The 14,460-nt window shown below is 47.5% G+C and overlaps 1 protein-coding gene across 1 annotated transcript in view; it reads right to left on the reverse strand.

Annotated features, from left to right (window-relative positions):
- Positions 1–595: 595 nt before the first annotated feature.
- LOC124795099 (40S ribosomal protein S25) overlaps positions 596–14,460 on the reverse strand; it is a 38,646-nt gene continuing 24,781 nt past the window's right edge. Inside the window, exon 4 of the mRNA XM_047258933.1 lies at positions 596–732. Within this exon, the coding sequence (XP_047114889.1) occupies positions 653–732 (80 nt within the window). The 3' untranslated portion in view covers positions 596–652. The remainder of the gene's footprint in view (positions 733–14,460) is intronic.

Below are 14,460 nucleotides of genomic sequence, written 5' to 3' on the forward strand. Positions count from 1 at the left end.
ATTAAAAGAATTTCTTAATGGCAACTCCTACTCATTAGACGAATTTTTGGATATAGTAAGTGGGTAATTTCCCCAACCCCCACAAAAAAAAAATTTTTAAGTGTCATGTAATATTTTGTGTAATGTAATTTCTTGTATAGACGCCTTTTATTAACCCGACACATTCCACATCATTACGAAGTGTCATATTCATGATCTATAGAACAAGTACTAATCTAATCTAAAAGAAACTACAAAAACCCCACATACTTATCAACAGATAAGTATTTGAGCTGTGCTATCCTGAATAAAGAGTTCAGTGTATCAGCTAATCCATCACCTGGCAGTATTTCACAAATGGAATGCAATAGGGGTACACACATTAAAAGTGTGTATTAGGCTTTTTTTCAGATATAGTATCCAAGTACTCTATAATAATGACACCGAGAACACTTCTGAACAGTCAACCTGGATTCATCAACAATGCAACTTTTTGTGAACTTTAATCACAATAAGATTTGCAAGATAATAAATCACAACAAATGACAAAACTAGTTCGTCAAACATACAAGTTTCAACAAAAAAATAATTCTGTAATTTTTGATTAAAACACCACTAAACAAATTATATGAGTTTTTATTATCACTTGAATGTACACTTAAATATATCAGGTTTATGCTGGAGGGTCATCTCCTTTGGTTGTCCTTGTGTAGATGACCTGGGCATGGTGCTTTATAACCTGCTTTATCAGACCTGGAAAAAAAAATTGACAAGATTGTTATATCACAAAACTACTACAAAAGTGTGTATTTTTACTGCACACTGAAAGACAAGTGATCATTTCCAGGAAACCTACCACTACTCAGAAAATAAAATTCTTCATTGCCAGTTGTGACAGTATCAGTTTCATGAATATTAGAATCTACTAGCATCAAAACAATTTAACTTTGTTTTTTTAAATATTATGACTGACTTTACTTATCATTGTCAGCTGCTATGAAAATTATTTGTATCAGTTTCAACTGTTAGAAATTAGAAATTTATATAATTTTCTAGATTTCTGCAAAAATTACTACATACTACATGTGTCGTGTGATTCACATATTACTTGGTTATGTTCAAGAGAAGTTTAATTTATAATCTATACTTTTAAAGTTTATGACTTGGCAACTACAGAAGTTATGCTAGTTAGCTTCCGTTGATATATCTTAGACTGAAATCAATAGAGATAGATAAAGTCAAGTCCGCCAAAGAGAAGCTAAAAGTGGGCAGTCCAGCAAGAGGTGGATGACACAGAGGTGGGTCCTCACAACGTTGTAGGTAATCATGTGTTAGCCATGTATGGCCAATGCAAAGCCAGCAGAGGATAACAGATTCCCTGTGAGAGGACCGCATGGTAGACTTCCACACATTCGTCGTCTCCTTAATAACACACAGCTTGTTGTGTGTACTGCTATGCCATTCCGTCTCCCAAAGTCTGAAAACTGTGGCCTAAGACAGAACACAAGTCAGCTTCGGAGATGCCAATCTCCAGAAGCGGTTTCCTCGTCACCTGTTCGGCCAACCTGTCACAAAGTTTGTTGCCTGGGATTCAGATGTGTCCTGGGGTCCACAAAAACCACGGGACTCTTGGATTGATGCTACCAGAGAATGCCAAGGATAGCACTGGTCAATAACTTGTAGGCTGCTCAATGAGTCAGTACACAGGACAAATGCCACGCCAGGGCATCAGTGGATGTGCTCAAGAGCATGAGATATGGCTGCCAGCTCTGCAGTGAAAACAGTGCAGCCATTTGGCAAGGAGTGTCATTCAATATGTCCTTGATAAACATATGCAAAGCCTATGTGACCATCAGCCATCGGTGTAAACCACGTAAGAGCCCCAAACATGTCAAGAATCGGGTGGAAGTGACTGGAGAGCGGCGAAGTTAACGGAGCCCTTAGGGCCATTGCAAAAGGTTCAGACGAAGCTCCAGCTGAGGTGTACACCATGGAAACAATTGCGAACGGACCGCAAGTAGAGGTGGTAAAGGGAAGGACTCCAGTTTGGAGAGAAGGGACCACATGCAAACCGCAATCATTAGCCTCGAACTGGGCCGCCGATGCGAGAGATGGACAGCCGCAGACGGGAAAAGAAGGCGGTAATTCAGATGCTCTGAAGAACTACGGATGTGTGCAACGTAACTGGCGAGCAGTTGTGCACGTCTGATCTGCAATTGAGGCACCCAAGTCTTCACCAATACGATGGTCACCAGACTCGTCTTAAAAGCTCCTGTCACTAGTCGAACCCTGCAGTGGTGCACAGGGTCAAGTAAATGCAACACTGAGGGCTCTGTTGAACCATAAACCACACTCCGATAGTCAATTCAGGATTGGACAAGGGCTCTGTAGAGCTGCAGCAGTGTAGAGTGATCTCCACCCCAATTAGTGTTGCTCAGGCGACAGAGGGCACTGAGGTGCCAACAGCACTTCTGCTTAAGCTTACGAAGATGAGGGAGTCAAGTCAATCAAGCATCGAAAACCAGTCCTAGGAATTGATATGTCTCCACTACAGTGAGTGGATCGTAATTAAGGTAAAGTTCTGGCTCCGGATGAATGGTAAGACACCTACAGAAGTGCATGACACATGACTTTGCAGCTAAAAACTGGAAGCTGTGGGCTAGCGGCCTTGACCACATCTTGTGGATACCTCCCTGAAGGTGCCACTCAGCAACACCAGTAGTGGAGTAGCAGTACGTAATGCAGAAGTCATCTGCATACAGAGAAGGTGAGACGACAGTTGCTGCTAGACAGTTAATGGCCACTAAATTTACACACACAATACAGATCCCTGCGGGACTCCATTCTCCTGGATATGGACAGAACTATGGGAGTCACCAACTTGGACACGGAAAGTACAGAGCAACAGTAATATTTGGATAAAAATCGGGAGTGGGCCCCAGAGACCCCACTCATACAATGTGGCAAGGATGATGATGTCAGGTTGTGTTGTATGCTTTACACAAGTCAAAACTGACAGCAACCAGGTGTTGGCATCGGGAAAAGGCTTTTCAGATGGCAGACTCTAGGGACACAATATTATCAGTGATAGAGCGACCCTGGCGGAAGCCACCCTGACATGGAGCCAGTAGGCCATGTGACATCAGGACCCAAACTCAGCCACCGACATACCCATACGTTCCAGCAAAGATTGTTGGTGAAGCTGACGAGACGATAGCTACCCACATCAAGCAGGCTTTTACTGGGTTTGGGCACTGGAATGGTGGTGTTCTTCCGCCATTGCGATGTAAAGACGCCATCGCACCACATCCAGTTGAAGATGACAAGGATATGTCGCGTGTAGTCAGATGAGAGATGTTTAACCATCTGACCATGGATCCAATCTGGCCCAGGAGCTGTGTCGGGGCAATGTGCAAGGGCACTGAGGAGCTCCCACTCTGTATACGGGACGTTATAGCATTCACTGTGGCATGTAGGGAATGAGAGGACTTTCCCTTCCTACCACCTTTTGATAGTGCGAAAGGCTGAGGGTTAATTCTCCGACACAGAGGCTTGAACATAGTACTCAGCAACTGCGTTTCCGTCGGTAGATAGCACGCCATATATGGTAACACCGAGAACACGTGTTCGGGTTGGTGCCCGAAAAGACGTTTGATGTTTGCCCAACTTCGGAAGGTGATGTAGGACACCCAATGGTCGAGACATCTCTCCCAACACTCCTGCTTCCATCGTTTGATAAGTTGGCGAACGCTAGCACGGAGCCGTTTTTTTTTTTTGTGGTTTTAGGGAGCACAACTTCAATGGTCACTAGCGCCCACACTACGTTAGGAATGCACTGCGAGGCACAAGTTTAAAACAGCAACTAAAAGGGAAAACACGGTAAAAGACAGACTGACAGGCATAGGATTAAAAAACAGCATAATCAAATATCCTTAGAGAGGTTTGTCAAGTTGATAAAATGAAGAACGCGAGCAGCTGCTCGTGGGTCATCCGCTAAAATGGCATCTAGAGTACATGGCAGGTCAAGATCAAGACGCAGTGTGTTAAAATCTGGACAGGACGTTAAAATGTGGCGGACCATCAGCAATTGCCCACATGGGCAGAATGGCGCCGGCGCAGCTGTCAGCAGATGGCGATGGCTGAACCAGCAGTGTCCAATTCGTAACTGGGCCAAAACTACCTCCTCCCGTCGAGAAGGGCGGGAGGAGGACGTCCAAGCCGCGGGAAGAGGTTTCAAGGCCCGAAGCTTGTTGTCCGTAAGTGCAGCCCAATCGGCATGCCACAGCGATAAAATGCACCGACAAATGACCCTGCTACAATCTGACAAAGGGACACAACAAGAAGCTGTCCGAGGCTGGAGGACCACAGCCTTGGCCGCGGCATCTGCAGCTTCGTTCCCAGGGATACCAACATGACCAGGAACCCACATAAAGCTAACCGGAGAACCGATGTCCACCAGCTGCTGAAGAGAGTGTTGGATCCGGTGCACGAAAGGGTGAACCGGATACGGATCACTGAGGCTCTGGATGGCGCTCAGGGAATCGGAGAAGATGACATAAGCAGAATGTCGGTGGCGGCAGACGTAAAGAGCAGCCTGGTAGAGGGCAAAGAGCTCAGCTGTGAAGACCGAACAATGGCCATGGAGCCGGTATTTGAAACTTTGTGCCCCGACAATAAACGAACACCCAGCCCCATCATTGGTCTTAGAGCCATCTTCAACAAAACGGGAGTGGTAGACCGAACCGGGGGTAACCTCCTTCGGGAGCGAGCTGAGGTCAAGGTGAACGCGAACCTGAGCCTGGAGCCAAGGTGGCGTGTGGCTCTCGCCCACTCGAAAGGTTGCAGGGAGTGAAAAATTAAGGTGTTGAAGGAGGCGACGAAAGCGAACTCCAGGGGGTAGCAGGGCAGAGACATACAACCCGTACTGACGGTCGAGAGAGTCGTCAAAAAAGGAACGATAAGACGGGTGGTCGGGCATTGACAGTAGCCGACAGGCATACCGACAAAGCAGTATATCACGCCGGTAGGTGAGTGGCAATTCACCAGCGTCAGCATGAAGACTTGACGGGACTAGTATAAAACGCTCCTATCGCAAGTTTTAAACCCCGATGTTGTATGGAGTTGACGCGGCGTAAGATGGATGGCCATGCAGAGGAGTATACGAAGCTCCCATAATCCAGCTTGGAGCGGACGATCGACCGATACAGACGAAGTAGGACGGTTCGATCCGCTCCCCACGACATACCACTGATAACACGAAGGACATTTAGAGAACGGGTACAACGGGCAGCCAAATATGACACATGTGGAGACCAGCTAAGTTTCCTGTCAAATGTAAGACCTAAAAATTTTGTTGTCTCCACGAATGGGAGAGCAACGGGACCGAGTCGTAAGGACGGTGGGAGAAACTCTTTGTAGCGCCAGAAGTTAATACAGACCGTCTTCTCGGCAGAAAAACTGAAGCCATTGGCGACACTCCAGGAGTAAAGACGGTCAAGAGAACGCTGAAGACAGCGCTCCAGGAAACATGTACACTGCGCGCTGCAATAGATGGTAAAAGCGTCCACGAAAAGGGAGCCTGATACATCAGCTGGGAGGCAATCCATTATTGGATTCATCGCTATGGCGAAGAGAGCGGCGCTCAAAACTGAGTCCTGTGGCACCCCATTCTCCTGGCGAAAGGTGTCTGACAGGACAGAACCCACACGTACCCTGAACTGTCGATCCATTAAAAAGGAACGAATAAAAAGAGGGAGACGACCGCGAAGGCCCCATGTATGCATGGTGTGGAAAATACCCGCCCTCCAACAGGTGTCGTAAGCCTTCTCCAAATCAAAGAACACAGCCGCGGTCTGGCGCTTCCGCAAGAAGTTATTCATAATAAAGGTCGAGAAGGTAACCAGATGGTCACCAGATGGTCAACAGCAGAGTGGCGCCTACGAAATCCACATTGTACATTGGTAAGTAGGCGTCGAGACTCGAGCAGCCAAACCAAACGAGAGTTAACCATTCGCTCCATCACTTTACAGACACAGCTGGTAAGCGAGATGGGTCGATAACTGGAAGGCAAGTGCTTGTCCTTCCCCGGCTTAGGAATCGGGACAACAACAGACTCGCGCCAGCATGCGGGAACGTGTCCCTCAATCCAGATGCGATTGTAAGTACGAAGAAGAAAACCTTGACCCACAGGAGAAAGGTTCTTCAGCATCTGAATATGAATAGAATCAGGCCCTGGAGCGGAGGACCGTGATCGGCCAAGTGCGTTTTCGAGTTCCCGCATGGTGAATGGGGCATTATAACTTTCACGATTCGAGGAGCGGAAGTTAGGTGGCCTAGCCTCCTCTGCCTGTTTGCGGGGGAGGAAGGCAGGGTGGTAATGAGCGGAGCTCGAAACCTCTGCGAAAAAGCGGTCGAAGGCATTGGAGACGGCCTCAGGGGCCACAAGGACGTCATTCGCGACCGTCAAGCCAGAAACTGGTGAGTGGACCTTAGTGCCAGATAGCCAGCGCAGGCTACCCCAGACAACAGAAGGAGTAAAACTGTTGAAGGTGCTTGTGAAAGCAGCCCAGCTGGCTTTCTTACTTTCTTTAATAATACGACGACACTGTGCACGTAATCGTTTATAATTGATACAATTCGCCACTGTAGGGTGGCGTTTAAAGGTGCGTAAAGCACGTCGACGAGCACGTAAAGCGTCTCTACATGCTGCGGTCCACCAGGGGACCGGTACGCGACGTGTAGAAGAAGAAGTAGTGTGAGGGATGGAATATTCAGCAGCAGTGAGAATGACTTCCGTGAGGTGTGCGACCTGACGATCGCAGCTTGTGAAGGTTTGATCCTGAAAGGTCGCCCTGGAAGAGAAGAGCCCCCAGTCTGCTTTGGAGATGGTCCAACTACATGAGCACGGAGAGGGGGTATGCTGCAGGAGATGGATAACACACGGGAAGTGGTCGCTCGAATATGTATCAGAAAGTGCATACCACTCAAACCGGCGTGCAAGTTGGGGAGTACATATAGAGAGGTCTAAATGGGAATAGGTGTGAGATGTGTCCGAAAGAAAAGTAGGGGCGAAAGTATTGAGGCAGACAAGACTGAGCTGGTTGAAAAGGTCTGCTAACAGGGAGCCCGTCGGGCAGGATGCTGGAGAGCCCCAAAGGGGATGGTGGGCATTTAAGTCTCCAGTTAACAAAAATGGTGCAGGCAGCTGAGCAATAATTTGCATCATGTCTGCCCTGGTAACGGCAGATGACGGAGTGTAAACGGTACAAATGGAAAATGTAAAAGTGGGGAGAGTAATTCGGATGGCAACTGCCGGCAGACCAGTGTGCAACGTGATGGGATCGTAGTAAATATCATCCCGGACCAGCAGCATAACCCCTCCATGAGCCGGAAAACCTACCACAGGGGGTAGGTCAAAACGCACAGAGGTGTAGTGTGCCAAGGCAATTTGATCACATGGGCGTAGCTTCGTTTCCTGGAGGGCTACGACGAGCGGACGGTGCAAGCGGAGCAGCAACTTCAAGTCCTCTCAGTTGGAGCGAATGCTGCGAAGATTCCAGTGAGTAAGTGCCATCGTAAGAAGAAAAGGAAGATGAAAGAAGGGGTCACCTCAAAGGCCGCTGAGGGCCTGGCTTCGAGCGAGCACTGCCGCCGCTATCAGTAGGTGGAGACTCATCGTCATCTTGGTAAGATGGCCGGGAGGGGGAGCTTCCTCCGCCGGTAAACAGCCAGATGTTCAGCTACCAGCGGTGCGGCCAGACGAAACTGATGACGGCCTGGAGCGGCAACCGCTGGGTGGCGCGGGAGAAGAAATGCGCCGTGGCGGAGAAGGAGAACTGTGCTTCCTATGAGCCTTCTTGGAAGGTCGTTTGGTGGAAGTACTGGTCGGTGGCTGGGAGGTCGAGGTACATAGGAAGTCTGCACGGGACGGTTCCTTCTTGAAGGCCCGTGCATCTGACTTCGGGGTCTTCGTCTTAGCAGAAGTTGATGAAGGGGGCTTGTGTCTGTGGGGTGATGGGAGGAAGACGAGACGTCGACCGCGCGATCTTAGCACTGGCCGAATGGACGACCGTGGTGCTGAAGGTCAGATCGCATGTCTGGGTTGCCACCTCCCTGGTAGTCCGAGGAGAGGCAAGGACAGTACTGTATTTCCCCCCTGGGAGCAGCGTGGGCTTCCTACTAGCTAATAGCTTGCGAGCAGCCGAGGTGGACACTTTCTCTTTGACCCGAATTTCTTGGATACAGCATTCTTCCTTATAGACGGGACAGTCGCGGGAGGACGCTGCATCGTCACCCTGACAGTTCACACAACGAGGAGACGGAGGTGGACAGTCACCCTCATGGGCATCCCTGCCACAAGCGACACATTTAGCCGCATTGGAACAAGACTGGCGAGTGTGATTAAAACGCTGACACTGGTAGCAGCGCTTAGGTGTCGGGACATAGGGGCGAACAGAAATAACCTCGTAGCCCGCTTTGATGCGCGATGGCAGCTTAACACTATCAAAGGTCAAGAAGTGTCCGGGTCGGTACAAGGTCATTGTTGACCTTTTTCATGACCCTATGGACAGCCGTCACGCCCTGCTCAGCGAGGAAAGACAATCTCCTCGTCAGTCAATCCGTCGAGGGATCTAGTATAGACCACACCACGAGACGAATTCAAAGTTCGGTGAGCCTCCACCCGGACAGGGAACGTGTATAGGAGTGTGGCTCAAAGCAGTTTCTGTGCCTGAAAGGCGCTCTCAGTTTCTAGTAACAAGGTACCATTACGCAACCTTGTACAGGACTTAACAGTACCGGCTATGGCATCTACGCCCTTCTGGATAACGAAAGGGTTGACAGAGGAAAAATCCTTTCCGCCCTCAGATCGAGAAACGACGAGGGACTGTGGGGCAGGTGGTAGTACTTTTGTCACTGGTGGCTGGTCATGTTTCCATTTGTGGGCAGAAGTCGAGAGAGAAGAAGAGAAATCCATTGCGGAGGAATCCCCCATGATTGCCAGCGTCTCCGATGGCGCGCTCCTTCCTTATGGGGACCCTCTCCGAGGGCACTCCCACCTTAAGTGAATGTTTACACCTCAGGTCACACCTCCCGAGAAACAGACGGAGGGACCGATCGGCATGGTCAGAAGGTATCAGCTCAGGCAATCACCCCTCCCCGGGCCTGGCCTTTACCAGGGGGTACGTGCGTGCCTTACTTGTCTACCAAGGGCGGGGAATTACGCGTTACCCCGGCACCGGCTACGCGTGCGAACGCGTGGGTCGGCCTTCAGGCGCGCACAGGGAGGAAGGAAGAAGAGGAAAAGGAAGAGAGAGGACAGACTGTCTCAAACGCCGATGCGGAGACCAGAGGAGGCAAGGAGGAGGCAAGGAGAAGGAGTAAGGAAGACTGAGATGGAGAAGAACAAAGAAAGGAACCAACCAAAGGAAGGAAGGAAGGAAGAAACGAGAAGTGAAAAACCAAAAAGACCACAAATGTATGTCGTGGAACCGTCCGTCTCCGGACGTAGGCGCTAACTACCCACTTGAGGGGGATGGACTCCTTTTAGTTGCCTCTTACGACAGGCAGGAATACCTCGGGCCTATTCTAACCCCTGGACCCGCAGAGGAGGGACGGAGCCGTTTAAAGGCTATGAGGTACTCCAGGGAGGGGTGCCACTTATGCCGCTGCAGAGCTTGCCGACACTCCTTAATTGCTTCAGCGACTTCCGGCGACCACCTTACGCTGGGGGCACCCTAAAGAGCGAGGGATCGCATTTTCTGCTGCAGAAACAATTTTGGTAGTCACCTGCTCAACCATGACACCTGACAAGAAGTTGGGGAAATGGTCACTACCACACAGGTCGTCATGTGCTCTCCAGTGGATAGATGGGAGAAGTCCTGTGCATCAATGGCCGAGTAACTACCATGAGCCACACTGAAATGTGTGGCGGCCCCAGTATTGAAGAGGCAGAGGTCGAATTGCGACAGTAAAGTTTCGACATCTCTGCCTCTGCCAGTAAGCACGGTGCCACCCCACAAGGGGTTATGGGCATTAAAATCTCCCAAAAGTAGGAAAGGTTTAGGGAGTTGATCAATCAGTGCAGCTAATACATTCAGGGGCGCTGCACCATCTGGATGAAGATATACAGACAGTTATTTCCTGTGTCATCCTTATTCTGACAGCCACAGCTTCAAGAGGGTTTGAAGGGGCACAGTGTCACTACAGACTGAGTTTAGGACTCCGCCTGACACTATTATAGTTGCTACAGTTCCTGTAATATCCCTTATACCCGTGGAGGGTAGGGGTCCGCATTGCCGGAAACCAGGTTTCCTGGAGTGCAATGTAAATAGCAAGTGTAAAGCCTATAACAGTTGCCATAGCTCAGCCAGGCAGTGGAAAAAACCACCACAATTCCACTGGAGGATGACATCGTGAGACTGGGATGGCATGGAACATACAATGAGACAGTTTATGCCTCAGTCACCTGCTGCCACCGACTTTTGGGTTGAGCGGTCTACATCCATTGTGCCTGAGATTCTGGCAAGATCTAGGTCCTCAGCAGACACCAGAATCTCCACCCCATCCTCAGACACAGAGCTTTTAGGCAGCGATGGTGTGGGTTCGATCGCAATTTCCTTGATCTTAGAGGTCTTCTTTTTGGATTTCTCTTGCTGCTCCTTGGGTTTCCCTGGCCAGGAGGACTTCACTGGCTCTCACTCTGGGACTGGGGGGTGAGAGTGAAGCCCTACGACCAGCTGCTTTTGAGATTTTCAGACACTCGTGAGGATCGTCTTTCCCACTAGTGTCATCTCTCTCACAAAGAGAAATGTGGGAATGGAGTGACCCAAGGGATCCCTTCCTAGCGAGAGAGGAGGAAGAAGACTTACGCATCTCCGGCTTAGAAGTGGGGACGGACTTCCCTGATAGTTTTGGGAGGGGAGGGGTGGGGGGGGGGGGGGGTTGCTCCTGAAGTGGGTGCGGGACCAACAGGAAGGGAAATGCCCCCCACCACTAACAAGGCAGATGTAGTCTTCTGGCTCAGAGGCAACTGGGGTTGGCGGAGCAGATGGTGCCAAAACTGTTGTAGCGGCGGCGTAAGACAATGGGGTTGGCGGAGCAGATGGTGCCAAAACTGTTGTAGCGGCGGCGTAAGACAATGTCAAACATACAGGATGCAGGCGTTCAAATTTTCTCTTAGCCTCAGTGTAGGTCAGTTGTTTTTCAGGGTCTTGTACTCCCTAATTTTCCTTTCTTTCTGGAGAATCCTGCAGTCTGGCGAGCAAGGCGAATGGTGCCCTCTGCAGTTGACACAGATGGGAGGTGGGGCACATGGAGTATTGGCATGTGATGGGCATCCACTATCTCAGAATGTGATACTGGAAGTACAGTGGAAAGACATTGCCAAACTTCCAGCACTTAAGGCACCGCATCGGGGGAGGGATGTAGGGCTTTACATCACACCGGTAGACCATCACCTTGACCTTCTCGAGCAATGTATCATCCTTGAAGGACACGATAAAGGCACCGGTGGCAACCTTATTATACCTCTGTGGAAACGCCACACAAACTGTATACCTTGCCACTCAAAATTGGCACGCAGCTCATTGACTGCAAAAGAAGGTCCCTGTGAAATATAATACCCTCTACCGCATTTAAGCCTCTTATGGGGTGTGATGGTTACAGAAACATCCCCCAGCTTGTCACAAGTGAGTAACATCCGTGACTGGGCACAGGATGCTGTTTTGATCAAGACTGACCCAGATCTCATTTTGGACAATCCCTCCACCTCCCCAAACTTGTCCTCTAAATGTTCAACAAAAAACTGAGGCTTCATCGTCATGAAAGATTCCCCATCAGCTCTCGCACATACAAGGTACCGCGGTGAATACGATCCGCTGCCATCCTTAGCCTGACGTTCCTCCCAGGGTGTGGCCTGGGAGGGGAACGATTTAGGGTCGTACTTCTGTGCACTGAATTGAACTCTTAATCGCTTAGAGACTGCTAGTGTTTCACCACCAGCAAGCGATGATGGACTAAACTGCAGCGCGTGTCATCTGCCCTGATGCCACCCACTCCGACCAGGGGCCCTCCCCACATGCACCACCCAGCCACAGCAAAGCCATCTGGCAAGACGACCATTGCCGGGAGTCCCCGATGCCCAAGGGAGATGGGCATCTACCCCTTGGCATACACGGAGAGTTAACGGTGCAGGCATTAGCAGAGCGATCCGTGTAGTCAGAGGGCTATAACGAACAGGGTACATGGCGGCCCCACCATAACGGGCTGGCTACCGTGCTGGATATCAGATACAAAGAAGTCTGTGGTCACTGCCAATGGAGAAAGATGTCAAACCCTAGAGGGAACCATCACATAAAGGCCGAAATGTGTGAGACTCCTTTTAGCCGCCTCTTACGACAGGCAGGAATACCTCGGGCCTATTCATAACCCCGGACCTGCTGGGGGGAGGGGGGGGGGGGGGGGATGTTATAGTGACCCGTTATGAATTTAACTGTTTTGTTATGCATTCCATTTCAGTAATACTGTTGTCCTGCAGTACCGGAATGAACAATATTGGGTAACATAAAAGGAATAACAATATTGGAATAGCATTATTGGTTGAAACATTAAGCCATGTAATGTTATAGCAGCAACAACGTTAATTCTAGTACATAAAGAATGCAGTGTGTTAACACAAAAGGAATAAAATTATTGGCCTCAATAATGTTACTACGCTGGGAAAGGGGAGAATGGTAATGTACCCGTAACTAATAACCACAGGTTCATAACTTAATGAAGCTTACTAACAACATTACTTGGGACCTGTAGCGAATTAATATTTTTTATGTTCCACCTGGGTTGAACACTGTTGAAAGCCTAAACAACAACAATGTAAGGAAATTTCTGATCTTCTCGTAGTTACATTATAATGGGAGTGACTAGTGGCAAAATCTTCCTACTGTTTGTTCATATTTAGATAACTAGTATTGTAATGAACTTAAAATTGTTTTCATTTGATGTTAAGAACAATTTGTTGTAAATTTGGAGGATGTTGTGGAAAACTGAGCCTTTTCTAGGAAATTGACTTAGAATATTGTTTTGAAAATATCAAATTTTGGAAACAGTAAATATGTTTGAAAATTTTTATCTAAATAAAAGATGCTATTTTATTAAACTGAATTACAAAAGAAACCTTCCACCAAGTCATAATCAATATGGTACGAACACTGAAAATGTTTCAAACTTTTATTTCCCCAAGAACTAACATTGCAATACAAACTGGATCATATCAACAATTATTGCAATCTTTTGCTACTAAAAAGCAAAAGGTTGTTCTGGTTTTGTCAACTTTACACAACCGAAACAAACTGGATGATGAAACTGGTAAGCAGATTCAAACAGTGCAACTCCTGTAACAACAGTTTTTACCAAAAACACTGGGTTCCTACTTTTAGTAATCACCGTAATAATGTGACTGACACAGACGAAGTCTGATAATTTTGTTAAAAGTTTTATTTTTCCTTTCATTGCTTGTAATTTTTCAATTGTGTTCCTTATCTACCTATTTTGTTCTAATCTACCAAATTCTTAGACTTTATTGTGGTAGGATATTTTACAGTATTTACAAATTTATGATGTGAAAATCACTTTTTATGCATTTTGCTAAAGTTACAGTAAATTTTATTCTGTTGTTCCAGTTTTTTTAAGGCCAATTATTCTATATGTGAATGTCTTTAAAATGAGAATATTACCAGTTCAGGTAATTTTGGATCAATAATTGAGTAAAACAGATGAAAAAACAGCAATGCAGAAAATAACCGTCACACGCCCGTCCATACCAAGGTAGGGGTTGCACCCTGATGAAAGTTAAGGAACAATAGCAGCAGACCAACGAGATGTTAAATAAACAGCTGCTGACGCAAGAAAACTGAACAACAGTTTACTGAGGTTTCAGCTAATTTTAATTTGTAGCTTACATCCCAAGTAGTACATTTAGTTCTAATGAACTGATATACCGCTTCAACGGAATTTTCATTTTGACAATGATAACTGCACTTGATCTCTTAAATTATTTGCAACTGCATATTTATAAAGCAGATTCTTTCTTTGAAAGTTATAATTTGGCAATTAAAAACATTCTATTACTCCCACATGAAATACTCAATTTGAATTCAAACGATTCTGCAAAGGAGAACGGCTGATTGCATCTGATATGCACCCTACATAACTGGAGTGTAAAATTAAACACTTCTCGCTACGCTTACTCAAACCAGCAGTTGGCCATTCACTCAAGTTGTCTTCAAATAACATTTCCAAAATTGACTCCAAAGTGAACATTTGACTCTTGTAAAGAAGAAGCCATATCCTTCGGAGTATAGGAATGACAGGCAAGCTACATTCATGAGTATTTTTAATGAATGTTATGATGAAAGATTTATTTGTAGTAAACCTAAAGGTGTAAACTAGTCTGGAAGGTGATAGTTTGATTGGGAGATGGTATAA

This window comes from Schistocerca piceifrons, chromosome 4, assembly GCF_021461385.2.
Source record: "Schistocerca piceifrons isolate TAMUIC-IGC-003096 chromosome 4, iqSchPice1.1, whole genome shotgun sequence".
Classification (NCBI taxonomy): Eukaryota; Metazoa; Arthropoda; class Insecta; order Orthoptera; family Acrididae; genus Schistocerca; species Schistocerca piceifrons.